This window comes from Cryptotermes secundus, unplaced genomic scaffold, assembly GCF_002891405.2.
Source record: "Cryptotermes secundus unplaced genomic scaffold, Csec_1.0 scaffold614, whole genome shotgun sequence".
Taxonomy (NCBI): domain Eukaryota; kingdom Metazoa; phylum Arthropoda; class Insecta; order Blattodea; family Kalotermitidae; genus Cryptotermes; species Cryptotermes secundus.
Genome location: NW_019728501.1, coordinates 1,996,338 through 2,018,841, shown reverse-complemented (window position 1 = coordinate 2,018,841; position 22,504 = coordinate 1,996,338). Strand labels below are relative to the sequence as shown.

At 37.9% G+C, this 22,504-nt stretch overlaps 2 protein-coding genes across 3 annotated transcripts; one reads left to right on the top strand and one right to left on the bottom strand.

Moving 5' to 3' along the window:
- Positions 1–20: 20 nt before the first annotated feature.
- Positions 21–14,427, bottom strand: LOC111865233 (retinal rod rhodopsin-sensitive cGMP 3',5'-cyclic phosphodiesterase subunit delta). Of its 2 annotated transcripts, none has more exons than XM_023853123.2 (5): positions 14,297–14,427; positions 14,075–14,137; positions 13,348–13,483; positions 11,327–11,448; positions 21–1,223 (listed from the first exon to the last, which is right to left on the bottom strand). In XM_023853123.2, exons 1-5 carry the CDS (start codon positions 14,335–14,337, stop codon positions 1,142–1,144), a joined length of 444 nt encoding a protein of 147 aa, XP_023708891.1. In that variant the 5' UTR covers positions 14,338–14,427; the 3' UTR covers positions 21–1,141. The 2 variants fall into 2 exon arrangements, with proteins under 2 accessions (XP_023708891.1, XP_023708892.1); XM_023853124.2 differs by having other exon boundaries at positions 1,145–1,223; positions 11,305–11,448.
- Positions 14,428–14,620: 193 nt separating this feature from the next.
- On the top strand, positions 14,621–22,498 carry LOC111865232 (ceramide-1-phosphate transfer protein). Its single transcript, XM_023853122.2, has 4 exons — positions 14,621–14,936; positions 19,165–19,376; positions 19,941–20,116; positions 21,876–22,498. The coding sequence occupies exons 1-4, from the start codon at positions 14,794–14,796 to the stop codon at positions 21,999–22,001; spliced, it is 657 nt and encodes a 218-aa protein (XP_023708890.1). The 5' UTR covers positions 14,621–14,793; the 3' UTR covers positions 22,002–22,498.
- Positions 22,499–22,504: the final 6 nt, after the last annotated feature.

Here is a 22,504-nt window from a genome sequence, read left to right as displayed (position 1 = left end):
TCACAGAAAAGAGAGTGGAACTCTATAAAAACAATATTTTAATAAAACTTACAATTTTATACAAATATATTATCTAGTATAAGGGATTTAACAGTTGTTACATCGTTGGTCCCAAGTGCACAAACTATGCAGTGATCCTGCACACAATTACATGAACGTCCATTCAAAATGGGACTATAATTATTATATCATAAGACAACTCACAAAAATTATACCTCGAAGTACATACCATAAAATAATTATAAACATGTTCTGTGCATCTATAATAAGGAAAACTTGTTAAGCAATAACTGCTTCCCTTGTGCATCAAAGTTTATATACAGTGACACCACTGATGCTCAGCAAATAATTTAATGGGAATAATTAAGTGAAGGACTAAGAGTATGTTTCAGAAATAAAAACAGCTTAGTATTCAGTTGCTTCTAGCATCATAATACTGAATTAATTTTTATGTTTGTACAATCTATTATTATCAAATACAAAATGTAACAATTCACCTGGTAATTAAAACACAGAATTTGCTTAGAATACAGTGAGCTGTGAATGTATCAGCTTTCAAACTAGCGCAGTTCATTTAAACCATTTTTACTGCTGGTGGTAGAAATGAATATATCTTATTTATGAAAGTGGTCTAAGAAGTCAAACTTTGGAAATGTAAATACAGGGGAAAATTTGAGGAAAACAAGTCTTTATCTCCATCTTATATATCTTATAATCCTGTTTCAGTCAGTACAATACTATAATTCCTGAATTAAACTCTATTACATTTTGGGCAGAATTTTTTTAACAACCTATGAAACCCTGAATATGAAATACCTGTAATTGTACTGTCAGTGTTTTTAACATGTGAACAGACACATAACAGAAAGCTCAGAGAAAAGCAATTCAAAACACTAACAGTCTAAAATATAACACTGCAAGTGCATCACTAAGAATGTTGAAATATTGTATCGCTGTACTTTTAGGCTCTGCAAGTACTATATGAGACGGATCACATGTGATATTGTTTACTTAATCACAAGAAACTGATGCCATGAGATGAAGGAAGAAGTGTGCATTAAAAAGTATTTTGCCACAAATTCGTCCTCCTGGCATTATATACCTTCAAGCACAATATAAACAAACTCTTGATGTTGACTCTTCATACATAATATAGGCGAACTCTTGATGTTGACACCAAAAGGTCGTCATCAAAAAACTTAGTCTCAATAACAACATTCCCACTGTAAAACAAATGAAGAAATATTCTATAAATCAGTTATTGACAACAATCATCTTATTTTTTTACATGTGCAAATTTGCATTTAACACAGTTCCAGATAAGTTTTATTTACAGGAATCAAAATAAACATAGTAGAACTTGAGTTCAAAATTTCCATTGGAAGACAGAGGAGGATAACAACATGGATCTCAGGGATATAGATTGTGGGGATCAGAAATGAATGGAACTGACTACAGTGTGTCCAAAAACAAATGTTGGTATTAGTATCTTCTGTTTCTGTTATGAGTGTGAGGTTCATAAATGCATTTTTACCTACACAAATGACTACAGGTGACATCAAGATTTATTTTGAGGGTGGCAGCCATAAAATCTACTTACAAATTTATATTTAAGCAAAGAATAGTTTTCATACATAACCTTAGAACCTACTATGGGCAGAGCAATTTTTTTAAAGAAAATTAAAGTATTAATATTTGGCATATTTAATTCTTTTTTGTTTTTATATTTTTCCATAAATCTGGGCACGGGAGAGGGCAGTTGTCTGGCCCATGCCATGCTTTCTTTTTTCTTTTCTCGTTATTTGATGATGCTGTCAGTATCAAGACTATATAGCACCAGTGACAGAATGAGTAATAAATATTAAGCAGATGGTTAAATGAGAACTGACAAGGGAAACTGAAGTACTCAGAGAAACTCTACCCCAGTGCCATTTTGTATATCACAAACCTAACATGACCTCTCCTAGGGTTGACACCAGGCCACAAAGGTGGGTACACAGTGAATAACCACCTGTGATATGGCATAGCCCTGACCAGAGTTGATCTGGACATGGTGATGAAGAGAAAATGGCAAGCTAAGTATAAAGGGTTACCTCCCAGAAGATGGAACTCAGTCACCAATCCAGGAATCCCAAATCCAAGTTAAATAGATTTCATGTGATTCCATGCTGCATGAACTTTTTCATGAAAGTTGTACACAAAGGTGTTTCAAGGATGACCTGCATTTTATTGCTTTCTAAAAGGAATATACGTGCCAGAATTGCTGAACTCTCATGCCTTTTCAACTTATGTTCCTTTTACACTAACACATTCTGTTTCGTCATCCTGGCAAATTACTGATGTCATCAGCATGAAAGGTTTTAATCCTGACTGCATAGTCAGTTTGGGACACCAAGTTTGAGTTCATTATCAGTGTGAATTTCTGTCCTCCTAGATGCACCTTCATTAGTCCAAACAAATTAAAATCACTAGAGACTGAGTCAGGGTTGTAAGGAGGGTGGTTCATGATTTCCCAACCCAGTCCTGTCAATGCTGCCTTTGTCAAATCTGTCATAAGCGGACAAGCATTGTCATGCGGTAGTATGGTCTTCTTTCATAGCTCAGGTCTTTTCTTCCAAACTGCTTGGCGTGCATCACTGCGAAGCAAGCTACTGTAATATGCGCATTTATTGTTACACCATGTGGAAGAAAATCAACATGAATCACTACTTCTGAATCCTAAAACACAAACTTATTTTACCAATCATAAACACTTGCACATGGTAGGGTCTCCTTTCCATACTGTGCATTTAACCTATGAAGAACTTATGCTGGTTTCACTTTCTCTTTCATGATGAATTTCATGATACAGTGCTGTTCTACACTAGACATGACACGGTCTGACACCATCTTGTACTAACTCTAATGCGCAAAAGCAGGGCACATGGCCACCTGCTAGGCAGTGAGTGTACTGTTGCCACCAACTATCCATAAAAGAATTAATCTTCAGGAAAAAATAAAGTCCAGGTCAACCCAGAATCACCCTAAAAATTTTTGAAGATTCATTATACAAAGCATTTCAAGACCAAACACCATGTGGCACTAGTGGTACTGAGGTCATGATGACAATGATTTCTTTAAAAATATGTAAACAAGTTAAAAACTGTTAAGGGGCCACATGCACACACAATATCATAAGCTTATCTTATCTTAAAATACTAGTACAAGGGGAGGGGGAAAGCTAAAACAAGATACAAATACTTTACTCTGTTGGGGAAGATACAATTCAGGAGTATGAGGGATATAGCTTGTTGGTTTTAATACATACAGATGGGTTCATAAAATGTCATCACACAAATCTGAATATGAAGTTACAATGATATATAGCGACCTCCGTAGTCTAGAGGTAACATTCCCACCTCATGACTCGTAGTACGCGGGTTCAAATACCCGGCGGAGGTCGTCGAATTTTTAAGGGGGAAAAAATTCAGGGAACAAGTCCTCAGGGAGGGACTTTAAGCCGTGGGTCCCGTGTCGTAGCTTTACGGCACGTAAAAGAACCTCATACCTCCAAAGGAGGTCACTGAGCAAAATTGCGGACGATTCCCGCCCAACAGCAGTCTCTAATACCTCTGGTAGATGGGGGAAGCATTATAGATACCTCTCAGCTAGTAGAGCCGGTCTCGCTGGCTGGGCGGGACTGATGGTAAGCACCAGTACCGGTAGGATATAGAGTCTGGTAGAAATCATAGAGGGAAGTACAATGGACCAATACAGGTCTCAGTGCATGGGGAAACCCACCCTCTCCAATAACTAACTAACTAACTAACTAACTACAATGATATATCAAAGATCGCTGTGAGCATAACAATATGGTATGGTCATCCCGACATTATTTTCTATCTTCCCAACAACCACCTTCATAAAAGCTGAATATTTTTCCATATAACACTGAAGATCCTACAGTGAATGAGAAAAGTGTTATTGCACTCCCTTTGCACTGCCACCATGCTGATATTGTTGAACAAAGGAAATTAAGTCGGATGTTGTAGTGATTTCCAGAGGTATTACGTTCATATAAGTTTTCAGGGAATGTCAACACTTGAAACAGGAGACACATGAAATGTGTCTTTCATTCATCTCTCCTTTTTCAGTTACAGTTACAGTAGTTTCAGAACAACTCTAACCATGTTTGATGTTTAAAAGGAAGGAAGTCTAGCACAAACCATTCTACACTAGGAACATGCAATTCCAGGACTCGAAGAGTTCAGTGAGTGCTTTTGCATGTGTGGTAAGAGTTTTTACACCTTTACTTCTCTGCATAATTTACTTCAAATACCACACATTTATCCATCACTGTATATGTACAATTAATGAAGATGCAGACAAGACTTTCAAAGCCTACACCTTAAATAATGAACACGCTCCTCAGAATAACTCTTCTTCATAATAAGCATGACTCCATGTTAGGTGGGTTCCTGTCACCACGGCATGGCGCGTCCTTAGGTTGCAGATGGAGGAGACACTCTCCGAGTTTTGGAGGGAAGCTGCGAATATATTGAATAAGCAGTCGCAGACAGCTGACAAGGGGTGGCCCTCCAGCTTGGGGGTTGGGCGTGGGGCTACCAACTCCTCACCATAACAAATTATTATGTTATGAAAATGAACACACCTGGACGGATTCTTTGGATAAACGACCTAAGCTAATGAAAATGGATATGAGATTTGGTACCTGGAATGTTCAAAATTTGTATAGAGCAGGTTCGGTCAGGGCAGTGGCAGAAGAAATCTTAAAATATAAGTTAGATTTAGCAGGAGTACAGGAGGTCAGATGGGATGGAGGTGGCATCGCACCAACAGGAGCCTATACATTTTTCTATGGAAAAGGGAATGAAAATCATGAATTAGGTACAGGTTTTTTCACACATCAGAGAATCGTATCAGCAGTTAAGAGGGTAGAATTCGTTAGTGATAGGATATCATATATAACACTAAAAGGTCTCTGGTGTGATATCATTGTTATGAATGTTCACGCCCCAACAGAAGATAAAATTGATTACATAAAGGATAGATTCTATGAAAAACTAGAACATGTATTTGATAAATTCCCGAAGTACCCTATGAAAATTTTGTTAGGAGATTTCAATGTCAAAGTAGGGAGGGAAGACATTTTTAAACCAACAACTGGGAATGAGAGTCTGCATGAAATTAGTAATGAAATGGAATTAGAGTTGTAAACTTTGCAACATCAAAAAATCTTACTGTCAAAAGTACGATGTTCCAACATCGTAACATCCATAAATTTACTTGGATATCTCCTGATGGGAAGAGACACAATCAAATAGACCATATTTTGATAGATAGGAGACGGCACTCAAGTATACTTGATGTCCGATCATTCAGGGCAGCAGATTGTGATATTGACTACTACCTGGAGGTAGCAAAGGTTAAGGAAAGACTGGCAGTGAGCAAACAACACATAGAGTTCATATGGAGAGGTTCAATCTCAAGAAATTAAACGATGTAGAGGGTAAAGAACAATATTGTGCTGATGTTTCAAATAGGTTTGCGGCTTTGGAAAACTTGGAAACTGAGGTGGGTGTTAACAAAGCTTGGGAAACTATTAGAGGGAATTTAAAAATGTCTGCCAAAGAGAGTCTAGGTTATTATGAACTGAAGAAGCATAAGCCATGGTTTGATGAAGGATGCTCAAAATTATTAGATCAAAGACAGCAGGCCAAATTGCAATTGTTACAAGATCCAAGCGAGTTAAATGGGGATAATTTGAACAATATAAGACGTGAAACCAGCAGGAATTTCAGGAACAAAAAGAGGGAATATCTGAAAGACAAAATTGATGAGCTTGCAATGAACAGTAAGAACAAGAATATTAGAGACCTGTATAGAGGAATAAATGACTTTAAGAGGGGTTACCAGCCTAGCAGTAACTGAGTGAAGGATGAGAATGGTGATCTGCTTGCAGATTCCCACAGCATTTTGAAAAGGTGGAGGAACTACTTCTCTCAGTTATTGAATGTACATAAGGTCAGTGATGTTAGGCAGACAAAAATCAATAAAACTGAGCCGTTAATACCTTATCCTGGCCCTTCTGAGGTTGAAAGTGCTATTGCAAAATTGATACGGTCTAAATCTCCAGGTAGTGATCAAATTCCGGCAGAACTTATTCAAGCAGGAGGCGAAATATTACATTCTAAGATCCACAATCTAATTACTTCTATTTGGCAAAAGGAAGAATTGCATGATCAGTGGAAGGAGTTTATTATTGTACCAGTTCAGAAGAAGGGTGATAAAAGTGACTGTAGTAATTATCAGGGGATATCACTGCTATCAACTTCATATAAAATTTTGTCCAATATTCTTCTTTCAATGTTAAGTCCATATATAGATGAAATTATTGGGGATCATCAGTGTGGGTTTCGATGTAACAGATCAACTACAGATCAGATCTTTTGCATTGGTCAGATACTGGAGAAAAGATGGGAGTACGATGAGACAGTACATTAGCTATTCATAGACTTCAAGAAAGCCTACAATGCAGTTAGGAGGGAAGTATTGTACAATATTCTAATAGAGTTTGGGATACCCATGAAACTTGTTAAGCTGATTAAAATGTGTTTAAACGAAACGTATAAAGTATAGTATAGNTGGTCTAAAACAAGGAGATGCTTTATCACCACTCCTTTTCAACTTTGCTTTCGAATATGCCATTAGGAAGGTCCAGGGAAACCAGGTGGGACTGAAATTAAACGGGATGCATCAGTTGTTGGCCTATGCCGATGACGTGAATCTACTGGGTGATAATGTAGATACCATAAAGAAAAACACACAAACTTTAACTAACGCAAGTAAAGAGGTTGGTCTAGAAGTAAACACAGAGAAAACTAAGTATATGTTGCTGTCTCGTCACCAAAATGCAGGGCAAAATCATGATATAAAGATAGGAAACAGATGTTTTGAAAATATGGCACAGTTCAGATATTTGGGATCAATGATAACAGATCAAAACCTGATTCAGAAGGAAATTAAGAGGCGACTGAACTCGGTAATGCTTGCTACCATTCAGTCAAGAGCCTTTTGTCTTCTCGTCTGTTGTCGAGAAACATACAAATCAGAATATACAAAACTATAATTTTGCCTGTGGTTCTGTATGGGTCTGAAACTTGGTCCCTGACATTAAGGGAGGAACATAGACTGAGGGTGTTTAAGAACAGGGAGTTGAGGAGAATATTTGGACTGAAGAGAGATGAAGTGACAGGAGGTTGGAGAAAACTGCATAATGAGGAGCTTCATAACTTGTACTCTTCTTCAAGTATAATTAGAATGATCAAGTCAAGGAGGATGAGGTGGGCAGGTCATGTAGCATGATTGGGGAGACAAGGAATGCATATAGGATACTGGTGGGAAAGCCAGAAGGAAAGAGACCACTGGGAAGACCAAGGCATAGGTGGGTGGACAATATTAGAATGGATCTTAGAGAGATAGGATGGGATGGGATGATTGGATTGATCTGGCTCAGGATAGGGACCAGTGGAGGGCTCTTGTGAACACGGTGATGAACCTTCGGGTTCCATAAAATGCTGGGAAATTCTTGAGTAGCTGCAGAATTGGCAGCTCCTCCAGAAGGGCTCAGCACCATGAGTAAGTAAGTTGGAACGTGAACATTCATAACAATGATACCACACCGGCGACCTTTTAGTATTATATATGATATCCTATCACTAACGAACTCTACCCTCTTAACTGCTGATACATTTCTCTTATGTACGAAGAAACCTGTACCTAATTCATGGGTTTCATTCCCCTTTCCACAAAAAAATGTATAGTCTCATGCTGCTGCGATGCCACCTCCATCCCATCTGACATCCTGTATTCCCGCTAAATCTAACTTATATTTTAAGATTTCTTCTGCCACTGCCTCGAACGAACCTGCCCTATACAAACTTCGAACATTCCAAGTGCCAAATCTCATATCCATTTTCTTTAGCTTAGGAATAATTCAAGACTCAAGACTACCGGCTAGAACATGTTCTTAATCATATTACCTAAAAAAAATCTTTCTTTTTATATCATTTCAATGTATAACATAAATACTTCTGAAATACTCTAGGAATTGTTCAAACCTAACATGAGGGTGTACTCCTAATAATCATCCTCCTTGCCATAAGAACTCTTATATTTGTCCACCCTTTTTCTAGTCTCATATGGTCTTTCCACCCTGTCCTTTGGTCTCCCTAACAGTCACTTATTTGACATACTAGGGTTGGAACTTTAATAGTGGCAACACTGCTGCAGATATGCCATGCAATGGAACCAAATAATGTCGCTTATACCACACATTAGTTACATACCTACCTTACCTCAGAGCAAATGGACTCTCCCTTCCCGCATCATGCGCATGCGCAGTGACGAGAGGAAGAGAGCCTCGTGTTAGCTGGCGGTCTAATGTAGTGTTGTCACAGTGTTTTCAAAACAGGAACGGAGTTGGATAAAGATTGAATGTGCCAGATGCCATACAGCACAACAGTGTCATCAAGGTCTTCAAAAGGCTTGCAGGGGATCTGCATGGCGTTAAAGAATGGTGGCAACGTGGGTAAAAGCCTACAACAAGGGATGCCAAAATGTGGCAGACATGCATCAGCCAGGTCATCCTAGTGTCAGTGAGGAAGAAGTGTATGCTCTTTCCGCGATACTGGAGCGTGATCGATGCCATATGATTCGTGAGCTGTCCCAAGAGACAGGATTAGGGCATACGATTGTGCTTCACATTCCGAAGGAATGCCTGGGCATGATATAAATTGCATCACGATGGGTTCCACATGATTTGACGCAAATGCAGAAATGGCTACGATACGACACTGCTCGTAACCACTTGGAGTGCTATGAGAGCAAAGGAGAGGCTTTCTTACGCCACATCATTACACTGGATGAGACATGGGCCAAATAGTACAAGCCACAAATGAAACGCCAATCAAACGAATGGTGTCATTAAGGGTCACCACGAAAATCAAAAGTTTGTCAGAACCCCAGCAATGTGAAAGTTATGGTGATTCTCGTGTAGAATTGTGATGGTGTTATCCTAACGCATACCATTCCCAAACAGCAGACTGTCAATGCACAGTATTACTGTTCATTTTTGGAACACAACCTGCGACCAGCTTTGAGAAAGAAGCAGCGACACTTACTGCAGAACCAACCCATCATTTTGCAGGACAATGCTCAGCTGCATGCAGCGCAAGCTGTAGCTGATTTGTGTGATCGATGGGGCTGGGAAGTGCTGTCCCATCCACCATACTCCCCGGACTTAAGCCCTTGTGACTTCGACTTCATTCCTAAGATGAAGGAACCACTTCATGGCATTCACATCAGAAATGTTCCAGAGATTCTTCAGGCAGTAGACTGCTCCATTCGAACTATCAACACAACAGGCACTGCTAAAAGTATCCTACGACTTCCACATAGCTGGCAACGGGTTGTAAGCAATGCTGGTGACTACATTGAAGGACAGTAAGACTTCAAAACATGCATCTATTTTGTATCAGTTGTAAATAAATAGTTGCCACTATTAAAGTTCTAACCCTCGTATTAGGTTTGCTGTCTTCTGGGATGTGATACCATATGGTTTGATTAGGTATTTCTACATCATAGGCTTTAAATTAAATGTGATAAATTGTGTCAAAAAACACAGAAACCAAACACCCAGAGCCATGTTGGTCATTCTCAAACAAAATAAAATAATATGTGAATAAAAACAGCTGTTTCCTCTCACCATATTGTCATTTTGTCTTGTAAGTACTTCGGTTTTTCAGTTTTAAATAAGTACAGCAAAATATCTTTTTTTCAAACTTAAGTCATCTAAAATCTAGTTACCTCAAACGGTCTGCTATATCTGAAGGTCTATAAAATATGGTCTATATTGCCTAAAGAAAATCTGTTATAAAGACCTAGATGTGATCTGTGTTCAGACTTCTATCTATATAACTATCTCTCCATCTACAAGGTGTGTCCCAAAAGTCATGAAATATATTTCTTTCCCGCACTCCTACTGGTCGGAGTGCACTGGAACCGGTTGGGTTGGGGGGGGAGGGAAGTCTTTAGCTTCACAGCGTGCCCAAGGTCAGTCTGCTTGAGAATCGGAGGCATCAGTATCGCTGATTTAGTGCACCTGTGTTTTGTGACCACGTCACGGCGCGCGATGGCAGATACTTTCAAACAACGTTGGGCGGTCAAGTTCTGCACAAAGCTCAACAAAAAAGCTGCCAAAACTCACGAACTGCTTCAGCAAGCCCACGGGGAGTCTGCTCTATCATATGTACAAGTTACAAGGTGGGTGAAGAAGTTTAAGGAGGGCCAGAAAGGAGTGGAAGATGACCCCCACTATGGACGGCCATCAACAAGCCAAACCAATGAAAATCTGACTCGTGTGCGTGATTTGTTGAATACTGACCGTCGAATGACTGTCCGGTTGTTAGCCGACACTCTGAACATTCCAAAAACTGTTGTGCATCGCATCGTTATGGACGAATTGAACATGCGAAAGGTGTGCCCCAAGCTGGTACCCAAATTGTTGACGGACGAGCAAAAGGCCAATCGAGTGTTGATCGCGAGTGAATTGAAGGAACGTGTGGAAATTGAACCTCATTATTTAGACTGTGTTATTACCGGCGACGAAACATGGACATTTGAGTACGACCCAGAAACAAGGCGCCAGAGTGCTGAATGGCACACCTCGGCTTCCCCGAAACCGAAGAAGGCGAAGATGAGCAAATCCAAAGTGAAAACAATGCTCATCGTCTTTTTCGATGCCAAGGGTGTGGTCCACAAAGAGTGTTTACCCCAAGGACAGACCGTCAACGCTCCCTACTACGTGGATGTTCTAGAAAGATTAAGGGAAAGGGTCATCCGTGTGCGAAAAGACATCACCGCTAACTGGCGGCTGCATCATGACAATGCACCCAGCCACACGTCTCTGCTCGTCCGTGAGTTCCTGCCGAAGCACTATGTGGCAACGCTGCTGCAGCCACCCTACAGCCCCGACCTAGTTCCGGCTGACTTCTTTTTGTTCCCAAAGATCAAGACAGCACTCAAAGGACGCCGTTTTGAAAGCATTCAGGCTATCCAAGCGGCCGTGACAACAGCTTTAAATGTGGTTCCTGTCGAGGCCTTTGAGGGGGCGTACCGGGCATGGGAGAGTCGGTGGAAAAAATGTGTAGATGCTCATGGACATTACTTTGAAGAATATTAACACTTTGTACCGATATCAATAAATTTAAAATATATATATATTTCATGACTTTTGGGACACACCTTGTATAGTCTACATGCTCACTTCAAAACATTTGCAGGCATCATTTGTGACTCTGGTGCTGCTTCTATTAATGATTGCCATGTATTTGTAGAATTTGGAATAACAAAGCCAAATTCAAAGAACCATTCTTCAAGACATCGCCCCTGTAACAGATATATTCAGTTTTGTTAAGTGGTAATCAATAAGCTATACTCAAGAAAAAATAACATCCTGTGTTCTTACCCATCTAAAGTCATAAATTTTTACTTGTTTCATGTAGTTATTACAGGTTTTTGGCACATATAAATGACATCCTCAGATGGGCCACATACTTGAAACTAATTACATGCTATTTTCTTGCATACTATTATTATCTGGTTTCCACTTATCACGACATTACAATTTTCTGTTGCACAATATGACAATATATTACACTGCAACCATTAGTAGCAATATTTTATTGAATAAGTTTCACTTATATGTAGCACAGACAATTTCACTTTAACTACCAGAAGTACATTAGAAGACTAGAGACTGAAATTCTTAAAAACAGCATGAAAAATGGTTACTTTATCATAGCTAACTGCAGACATGCACTCCAACATTCAACACTCTGATCTATGGTGCAGATGTATCTTCAGTTCCTTCTGGAACTGCATTTTAATATGGCTCTATGTTTACATTTTAGATCTTCTAAGCTAACATATGATCCTAGAGCATTCAGATTTCACGTAAGTGTTCTGCATATTACTGACCACTTCAAGTCATTTTGGTCAGTTGGGGATATTCATTTGTTGCTAGTCCTTCTGTCAACAAAACAACAGAAATAGCAAGAACTTAAATAGTTGTCTTATTCTGTATTTTTTATATTTAATCAGTGTTCAGGGCAGGATGAAAAAGTGTAGATCTGTCAAAATCTTTGACACTGGTTTTTCCCCCCCCCCCCCCCAATCACAATACTTCCTCATACTACATACATGCGAAAGTAAAAATTACATGTGTTCAGGGTGGGAACACTTGAACGCCATGATATCAGACCCCTACATCCAATCCATGTGTCTGGAAAATGATTGTTCAACTAATTCACACTTGGTGTGAAGAGTAAATGTGCTGTTGTGCTGAAATCATGTCTCACAGCAAATATTTAGTGCTACATCCTCCAATAAGAGGGGAAATGTTCTTTGAAGGAAATCATCATACTGGATTAGACTGATGTATGTATGGTTCAACTACATAACCATCTATGATTGCAGCCCAAAGGCTGATGCTAAATCTATGTTAAATAAAGAGTGTCAAGTAGCATGATGATTCTCAAGTGTCCATTCATGTATGCTGTGGAGACTCTTTGCTCCAGCCCTTGTGAATGTTGTCTCATCAGTATAAAATAAGTGGCACAAAAATTTAGTAGTTACTGTAGAATTCTGACAATGTGTATGACACACAGAAATATTGGGTTTTCGGACTTTATCCATCATCCTGGTTTTAAGTTAACTAAGAAAAACATGATGTTTCAGAAACTGAATCTGTTTCCGTCCTCAGGTGAGGGAAAACACCTTAGAAAGAGCTAGCTCTTTGTAAGGGACCCAACAGAATAGGTGTTTTCCCTCACCTGAGGACAGAAACAAAAATTTAGATTTATCTATGATTTTGTGTAGAAACCATCAGCAGAACTGGAGATGATGGTTACTGCTCCCTGGCTGTAGCATCTGTACATGTTATACATGACAAGGATACAACTTCCCCTCATGCAGTGCATAATTTATTGTGTTTCTACAGCTGCTTGCCCTGTGCCCAATATTTTAGGGTGGCTCACACTCTCACTCCCCTTGCCAACAGGCTTTAATGCCAGTGTCTCAAGAGTCTCAAATAAACAAACATAATAATCTATGGTAGAGACAGAGACCCTTGGTTTCCATTACAGGAATACCTGAAGATTGAATCCCATTATGTAACTGATACTTAGAGGGTTAAGCTCAGCTAAAATAAGTTGCTTCTCATGTATTACATTAACAGTCATAATAAAATCATAATTTATATACTTATAACTAAGAACTACAGATCACCTTAAATAATATCTTCTGTTCCAGTCTAAATTTTTCCATTGGTTCAACAGAAGAGAAATTTATTTCTCGAGATACTGCTCGACATTTCAGCACCTTCTTTGGTACCCGTGCTTCATGTTCTATTTCTGGGACAGACCTGCAAAAATGTTACATGCAGATGGATGCTTCACATTCCATGGATCCTGGTTTCAGTAATCACACTACATTAGTAAAACATACAATAAATTGGTTAAATTCTAGTACAGGGATGCACCTAGGAAACACTTGCCAGTGTCCACACCTCCTTTATAATGTTAGGCTCTTCTTCTTTATTAACCCTATTGCTGTAATAATCGAGTGAAGTCAAAGAACCATCCACTACAGTATAACATATTTGACTTCAGTCCACATGATGAAATAATCATCTTTTTCTATGTCATGTGACTTCATTCACTGGGCCATGAAACTACCATTTCTGGTGCGTTATTTTCACATTTGTACCTCAAAATTGCATTATTTTTGCAAAATGGTGAGAAAATAATACACAGTAAGTGGGTTAAATAGCGCAAACCTATGGTTAGGTTTAGTGTTATTATTTTAATAATGAACTCCCATTGTTGGCAGGGCGAAGGGGAAGACTTTTTCTTCTAGTGCCTCCGCTAACTATAATTCCATCAATAAATTCTCTACTTGTATTATAAAATCCTATAGAGTTTTTATTTTAGTAACTACCTCAAGACATACTTACAGATCTTCATTTAATTGCCATAAAATTTTTCCAGTGTCGGCATCTCGTAAATTCATCCAATTTCTGTATTTGTTGTTAAGACAAATACTCTACGAAAGCAGGAATGAAGACACATTAACCTAACTTTGTCTTGACATGAAACTTAGCAAGATATATAAAATGTTATTCATAAGGTCATCAAAGTTACATTATTGCAAATAGCTTCTGCAAATAAAAGGATACACTTGAAAACCTTTCAAAATATCTTCACCCTTTGGTGCCATTTTAAATTTCAATATTTAACTTCACAACAATATGCAACCAATTCAACACATTGAACACGGTAACAGACAGATAACACAGCACAACTGCTATCAAAAGTTGGTCATTACGGTCATTACCTCACTTTCGAGTTGGTTTCGGTGAATGTAATTTTCATTTGCCCAAAAATATAATAGAAGTAATATTTTAATTACAATATTTGAGTATCATGGAGAATTATAATAATATTCCACTACTGTAAGTTGTGAGCTTGCTTAACTTCTCATTTTGATTGTGGAATTACCTGCCTCGATATGCGGTATCGGCTTTACCTGCTGTCATCTGCTGTCGTCTAGGAATGACGTCAGTTATGGGTTTGAGTGGGCATTGTTGGAATTAATGCAAGCGCATAGTTTACTTTTATTTCCTCAAAAATAATTTAGACAGGAACTTTAAACAGAAATACCTGACGTAATATTATGGCCACTTCAGAAATGGATGGGAAGAATAGTGATGTCAAGTTCAACATGTGTGCGGTACATGATGCTTTTTCCGCGTGTCTTCTGGAAGATGATGATGTGGAAATGGACAGCTACTTATTAGCTTACAAAGAATTATATATGTGAGTGCAGAGTTTATTAAAGCTGTGAATATTCACAATGCTGTGACCTCATGCCTAATAAACTTTGAAGATCTCAACGTTTGATCGTTTTTTATTGCTACAGAAGAAACGTTACGGAAAGACAGCACACAGAAGCTGGTTGTCACAAAATTAAATCTGCTAAAATTTACTGTGTAACCTGTAGGCTCTGAAATCCCTACCATTCTACTCCAAAAATAAAGAATATTGTAGCAGATTATATTTGAGGGTTCTGATGACGGTGACAATGAAAAGTACTATCATTTGGGATTTCACGCAGTGTGACCTAATAGATATTTCAGTACACGGCGTCATATCCTACAAGACTGTACTCTTTAAGATTAGATTTGGTTTAGCAATCCCAAACCACAAAATAATTTTTTAAGGGATTCAGCTATTACCAAACTGAATTCTGTGTTAGGGAAGTTCAAATACATAAGTCGTTGATGTCTTAACATTGAGTGATATACTCCCTTAATAACAGCTGGAATAGGTTATTATAGTTTCTGGCTGCAGTCTGGTTGACCCAAATTCAATATAAGATAGGAACAGGAACTTCCCTGTTTGCCCTAATATCTGGACTATCTCTGGGGCCCTCACAGCCTTCTGTCTGAGGTGCATGAGGCTAAAGCATAAAGTTTACCACTGATATCCATCTGATGTAAGGCTTTGCTCCCACACCTTAATGGTTTGGTTCAACACTCAGGTGATCTCACCTTACTTCATACCTGTAAATACAATATTTTAATTGATTTAAAAGTATATGTTCGGTGAGTTCAGTTCACATTGGTGCCTTTTCAGAAATCATATAGTAATATTAATAGACTGAATCATACCATGTGTTTAAGAATGAACATACTGCTCCATACTTTTACCAGTGCATTTACTTTATGGAGGGATGAGAGTACATGAAGAACATAATATATAAAAGGTGAAAAAGTTGAAGGCCCTGTGCTGAACTAATTAAGCATTGCATCATGAAAGTGTATGGGGTAGTGGATGTATAGATTCATGTGTTCTTGACCTCAGCACTACCTGGAGGTGAGTGGTCAGCTTTATGCTCCTGCTGTTTTACCCCTGGCGAAAGAGCTCCTCTTACCAATTAGATAAGGGGTTGAGTGGGCCCCAGAACCAATATGGATGATGTGGAGAAGAGAAAAATCTTGCCATTACTGGGACTTGAACTCTGACCCCTTGTAGTCGCATAATATGTTGTTTGTATATATATATATATCTGTTATTTTATGCAAAATTCAGCAGTACTATGAGTAGTAGGGAAGTTCTTTTACTGAAGGCAGGATATTATAGTCTTCTTGCAGATAAAAGTGTTTATGGCAATATATATAAACTTTTAATCTTGTACCTAACAAAACATTAGCACAGAAATCCTAACTCCATGGAAGAGAGCCCTCCAGCAGCTACTAGTTTTTTAGCTGATCAAGAAACTCCTGCCTTGTATGGAACCTAATGGATCATTACTGTCTTCACAAGAGCCTGTCATTGGACCCTATCCTGAATTAGGTAAATTCACTCTACACCCTTAGATCCTATTTCTTTACTATCCAGTTGAGCACTTCTCTCCCATTTATGCCCAGGTCTTCCAAGTGGTCTCTTCTTCTCAAATTTACTGTGTAAAATTCTATATAGAAAGCTAAATTTCAGTAAATAAACATTTGGTTCTCATTTTACCACAAACTGTGATCTGTTCTTTTTAAAGAATATATTAGTTAAAATAATTTTAAATGATTAAATGGCTGATCTGATGAGAAATAATTAGAATGTAGCTAATATATACTGAAACAGTCCAGATTTATTGAACTTTATAGTTCAGTGGTAGAGGTATCTGTGAATAGTTGAGCAAATTATTTAAAATTCAGTGTAGATATAGTAAGTGCATTAATATATGTGACGCATTATATACCTGTGCCTATAAGTTGACAAGTTGCTGCATAGCTTGCAATTGTAAATATATGAACAAGTGACATTGTATTTTTAGGCATGTTTGAAAAAGTACTGCCCCAAATACTTTCTTCACATGCTGAAAACTCCACTCTGGTTGTACAGAGTGTGATAAATTTATATAGTGGCCTTCTTGGTTATGGCACTATGTAGTCTGGTATTTGTTGATGAAATTTGGTGCCTTTAAAGTTCTTACTAATGGTAAAGTTATCCCTGTACTTAATTAATTATGCACTATTCCATCAGGATGTCAGAGAGTGGAGGTATAGCTCCACCATTCTTAGATTTGGCTCTAGATGGAGTTGTGTGGTGAGCTTCACACCCCTGTTGCTTTACCTCCAGGGAAACAAACCTTGGTACCCATTGTATAGGAGGTTGGGTGGGCCTTGGAGCTGATCTGAGTTATATGGAGAACAAATAATCTCCTGCCTCCACTGGGAATCAAATCTGAATTCCTTCATTTGTCTGGCCCATAATCTGGTCAATGTACCATTAAAAGTTCTTGCTAGATTTATGTATTAAACCAGATAATACTGATTAACATTGCTTGAAGATCTAAATACAATTTTGAATAATAAAATGTATGTTCATAATAATGTTTCAGGCAGCAGCTGTAGTAATTAATGAGATGAATACTGAATATTAACATTAACTTTGTTAGTACAATGCACAGTATTGTTTTTTGACCAACAAACATCAAACACTGAAGATATCTTCATGGATACATGTGTATGTATGGGAGGATGAACAAAATAATGGGAACACTAAAAAATTGAGGAATAGAATTTGTGTTGGCTACATTGAAAGACCTTTAGTTGGCAATGTTGAATGTTCTTCCATTTGTTTACACCCTGTAGTGCTCATGTCAGTGCATTAGTGATTATGTTGAATGATAGTCCATGTGAAAGAATTTAAATATGGGAGACTTGTCTCATTTTAAAAGAGGACAGAACATTGGTGCATGTTTAGCTGGAGCATCTGTGAAAGAAACTGCCACATTGTTAGGTGTACTGAGAGTGACAGTTTCTGAGGTTATGTCGGCATGCATGAATCATGTGAAAACAAGAGCAAAGAGGAACAGTGAGCAAAAATCAACATTGACAGAAAGAGATCGTTATATATTGAGAAGGATTGTTTAAAAAAAATTACAGAACTACTGCACCGCAGGTGACAACAGAACTGAATATACTTCTTGAAGAACCATTTCCCACAAAAACTGTCCGATGTGAGCTTCACAAATCCAACATCCTCAGTAGGGCTGCAGTTGCTGAACCCCTGATTACTTAAAAGTAATGCTCAGACATGTAAATGATGGTGTCACAACTTTAAAAAAAACCTGGACGTGAGACAACTGGAAATGTGCGCTATATGGTCAGATGAGTTGTCCTTCATGGTGTTCCCTACATCATGAAGAGTTTACATTTGAAGAACATCCAAGGAAACCTACAGTCTGGAATACCTGGTAACAACAATGAAGAAATGGGGGAGGTTCTTTGATGGTTTTGGCAGCAATATCATGGTACAGTATTCTGTTGGTCGCATTATTGCAGCCTATGATCCAGGAGTTATTTCAGAATAATGATGCAGTTTTCCAAGATGACAGTGCCCCATTCACACAGCTGGAACTACTTAGTCATGGTTTGAAGGGCATGAAGGTGAACTTCATCATCTTCCCTGGCCAGCACAATGACCAAATTTGGACATCACTGAACCACTCTAGTCAGTTTTGGAGACAAGAGTGAGGAACAGATTCCCCTCTCCATCTCTAAAGCAACTTGGTGTTCTTCGAAAAGGATGGTATAAAATTCTGTTAGACGCTGTTCAAAACTTGTACGAGTCCATTCCAGGAAGGATTGTCGCCGTACTGAAGGCAAAAGGTGGTCCAACACCAATAAAGAAATGTATACAGTACCTGTAGTGTTTCCAGTATTCTGTCCAACTCCTGTATGTATACACACGCATGTTTGTGATGTGATATCCACTTCTGCCAGTCTTGTTCCTATTGCAGGTCTAATTCATTTCATCTTTTAAGCTGATTATTTGTTTCCCAACCAAAAGCCAAAGTAAGAGAAGGTGAACATGCATTTCCAAATACAACATTCTGGAGATATTAAACACTAATTTCTCCAAATAACCAATAACAGCTGATTTCCTTTTGTTTATACTTTACATCTGTGTGCAAACTTTGAAATCTGCCATTGTGTATATTTATATTCACAGTATAATTAAAAATATAAATTTTTCCCCCCAGTTTTTTTCAGCTTATGGGAAAAGTATTTGCCTTTGTTGCATCAGATGTCAAGAGCAAAATAGAAATTCTTGAAGAACTTCGTCAAGGTGAAAATGGAGAACATTTTTCAACTTTAAAGAAAATGATTAGATATGAAAGTGAAAATGGACTTTTAAATAAATCTGGTTACACTTCTGGTAGTCGTACCTTGCTGCGACTGCACAGAGGATTAGGTATGAACCTGAAGATTATGCACAATTTGAAATCAAGCAATTGTGAAATATGAGTGAGCTGGCTAGGTTTACTATAAAATACATTGATTGATTGATTGATTTATTTATTTAACATCCATAACTGTTACATTATGTACAATTGGACAGGTCAGTTTAAAAAAAATACATGTTATAGCAGTTGATAGGAGAAAGCATCATTGAAGCACATATGTTACTAAATATATGTTCTGTGATGTAACATCATGTAGTTTGCTAGATTGGTACTAATGCTTCTGTCTGATGTACTCTGAAGATGGAAGTAGAAGGTTCCTCCTGAACACTGGTATCTGTCAGCCAAACTAGATGGCTTCACATCACAGAAGAATGTGATGTTAATTCTAATAGCTGTGAGAGTTTCAAATCTCTTACATCAGTTATTCTCTTATTTGAATTGGAGTTAGTGATAGAACATTAAATGAATTTAAGAACCTGTTAGAAACCTTGACATAATAACATCTGAGTCTGCCTTAATATTTTATGTTGTACATCTGAAAATGAATATATGTAACTCTATTTATATTGAAGATTTCATCAAGCTATTCCTGCAGAAAGTAAGTGAACTTCAAGATGAAGATAAGACATGTGGAGTTTGTCAAGAAGCTTACAATTCTACACTAGCCAATTTTCATCCCTGGATTATACGGAAGGGAGCAACTGTGGCAATGTATGCTCTTCCTTCCAGAGAGGGCTTACTGCAGAAGGTCTGTGTAGAAAATGGATTAATGTAGTTCAATTTTTCTTTTTTAACGTTTGAAGACTAAATGTTGTTAAGAGGTTTGGACTTTTGCTTCCCATTCTGGAGATCCTAGGTTTGATTCTTAGCCCAGAGGATAGCTGTTCACACTTTATTGTAATATTCTTTAGTCCTTTCAGGCCAGTTCTGTACAAAAGATCACCAAACAGTTTGGTCTAGGCTTCATGCCCTAGACTTGTATGCATGAGGTGCTAAGTTCAGATCTTATCCAGCACACTGGCTACCCTGAGTTTTTTTGTTGTTGTTTTCCTCAGCCCCTTAAAGAAAATGTAGGATGGTGCCATCAGTTAGATCACCTCCACCTCAGCTGTTATCCTACCATCCAGCACTATATAGTCTTTATGCTGAAAAGATCATTAAATGAGGCACAGAAAATTAAGAAAGGTCCGTAACTGCTTGCTGCCACACTTGTATGCTTCTCATTTCACCGTGTTTGACACTAAATGACCTGTACAGCTGAGAACGAAAACCTCATTACATTGATTAAAGAAAATAATTGTGGCTCATGCCCAGTTCAAATCTCTGACAGGATACCAAGTAAGTTGACATAGGTTTTGTGTGCCTTGTGTCAGTGCCTCTAGGCAAGTCTCAGATAGTAGCCCAAATCAGGCCATAGCTGCTTGCTTCCACATTCTTTCCAATTCATTATCATTCTACTGACAGCATCATTAAATAAACCATAGGTAAATAACCATGCAGAGACTGAAGTATGTATTCATAGAACAGTACAGATCTGGTGTGTGTTTATCCTGAACAAGTAAATATAATAAAAAGAAACCAACAACAGTGTGACAAAATTTTAGTAAATCCAAGTTAAAGTTACCAAATTTCAGACACAAAAGTATGGGGCACTTGATATACAGAATGAAAAGGAATTGTTGTTTCTCAGTGTATTATACATGTACCAGACTAACAACATTTTGGAAATTATCTGGATAAAAAAGGTAAAGCTGTCTCTGTAAGAGGCAATGGAGGCCTTTAGGGTTGTAAGATGTCAGGGCTCCCACATTTTCTAGAGAGTCAGCTCACAGATGACTGTGAGGTTGTCAGCCTTGTGCTGGTCGCATGGTACCACCCAGGAAGACTCCTGATACTCATTTCTGTTAGAGGCTGAGTCGACCCTGAGGCAGTAGTGTGTCTGGAAGAATTAGGTCCATTGAAAAATCCAGTAACATCGGGAACTGAACCCATGACCTTCCAGCTTGTGTCTCAAACAATTGTGTTACTGTGTGCCCTCCCCCCAGAAATTATCTGGTTATGGTAAAAATTAATAGCCATGTTCAGTGTAATGTTTCATCATCACATATTTAGAATTATCTCAAGATATGAGTTGGACATGTTGACTGAAAATTTTCTATAACATTCATATATTTTGTGGCTGTAATATGAGAGAAAGGTTGCTGTTGAGGTGGAAATGCATTTACATTTTTCAGTAATAAAATAATTCAGCATAACCCCAAATACTAAGAGAAAAGACTGTTACAGGAAATTGTATGCAGACTGTAGGTATGCTAATAAATTTATGACCATTTCAGAAATTTTGTGGTTTCTCATTATCTAGTTTAACAGTAGTATTGTAAAATTACCCAAGTTTTAAAAATTGTTAGCAGTCATCATGCAAATTTATGAAAATAACTAGTGAGCATAACTATAAGAGTAATCTTTGATTATATGATAAAGATTTAACATAAACAATTCTTCTGCAGGTATGTGGTCCTGATGAAGTACAAGATGCAATAGATATTCTGCCCAAGATGTTGCAAGTGACAGGTGATGCCTATGATCGCACTCAGAAACATTATACTGAAAATGATCTCCATGGTCTGCCTTAGCTTGCTTCTGTGACACAATGCCCATCTTATTTTATTAAATTTCCTCTTAAACACGTCACTCGATGTCATATACAGCAATATCAGAATCTTAATTTGGATAATCTGCGGTACATAATGGGAGTGGGATTGTGAAAGAGTACTTCTGTGAATTCACACTTTGATGTTTTTTTTTGCCGAGTTTTACTTATATTGCTTAGAATGGAGAGCTGTTTTTTTTTTGTTGAGTTTTACTTATATTGCTTAGAATGGAGAGCTGTTTTTTTTTGTTGAGTTTTACTTATATTGCTTAGAATGGAGAGCTTAAACAAAACTGTGCATCGAAAGAAAATTCACAGTAATAAAACCTTTCTGTGAAAAATGTGTAGTATTTTTTTAACAGATCAGATTCTCTTCCATACAATATATTTCTGCTCCTAAAATGGTTGCCTCACATGAAGTATGTAACAAATTAACTGCTGCATGAATGCTCAAAAATATTTTATTTCTTAAGATGAAAAATGAGA

Bases quoted from the DNA above. Each gene is read 5' to 3' on its own strand.
- LOC111865233 (XM_023853123.2), bottom strand. From the start codon at position 14,337: ATGGCACCAAAGGGTGAAGATATTTTGAAAGGTTTTCAAGT. The intron at 13,484-14,074 runs GTAAGTATGTCT...ACATTTTTGCAG, and splicing joins TGGCAATTAAATGAAGATCT to GTCTGTCCCAGAAATAGAAC. The intron at 11,449-13,347 runs GTGATCTGTAGT...TATCTGTTACAG, and splicing joins AACAGAAGATATTATTTAAG to GGGCGATGTCTTGAAGAATG.
- LOC111865232 (XM_023853122.2), top strand. From the start codon at position 14,794: ATGGCCACTTCAGAAATGGATGGGAAGAATAGTGATGTCAAGTTCAAC. The intron at 14,937-19,164 runs GTGAGTGCAGAG...TTTTCCCCCCAG, and splicing joins GCTTACAAAGAATTATATAT to TTTTTTTCAGCTTATGGGAA. The intron at 20,117-21,875 runs GTCTGTGTAGAA...ATTCTTCTGCAG, and splicing joins GAGAGGGCTTACTGCAGAAG to GTATGTGGTCCTGATGAAGT.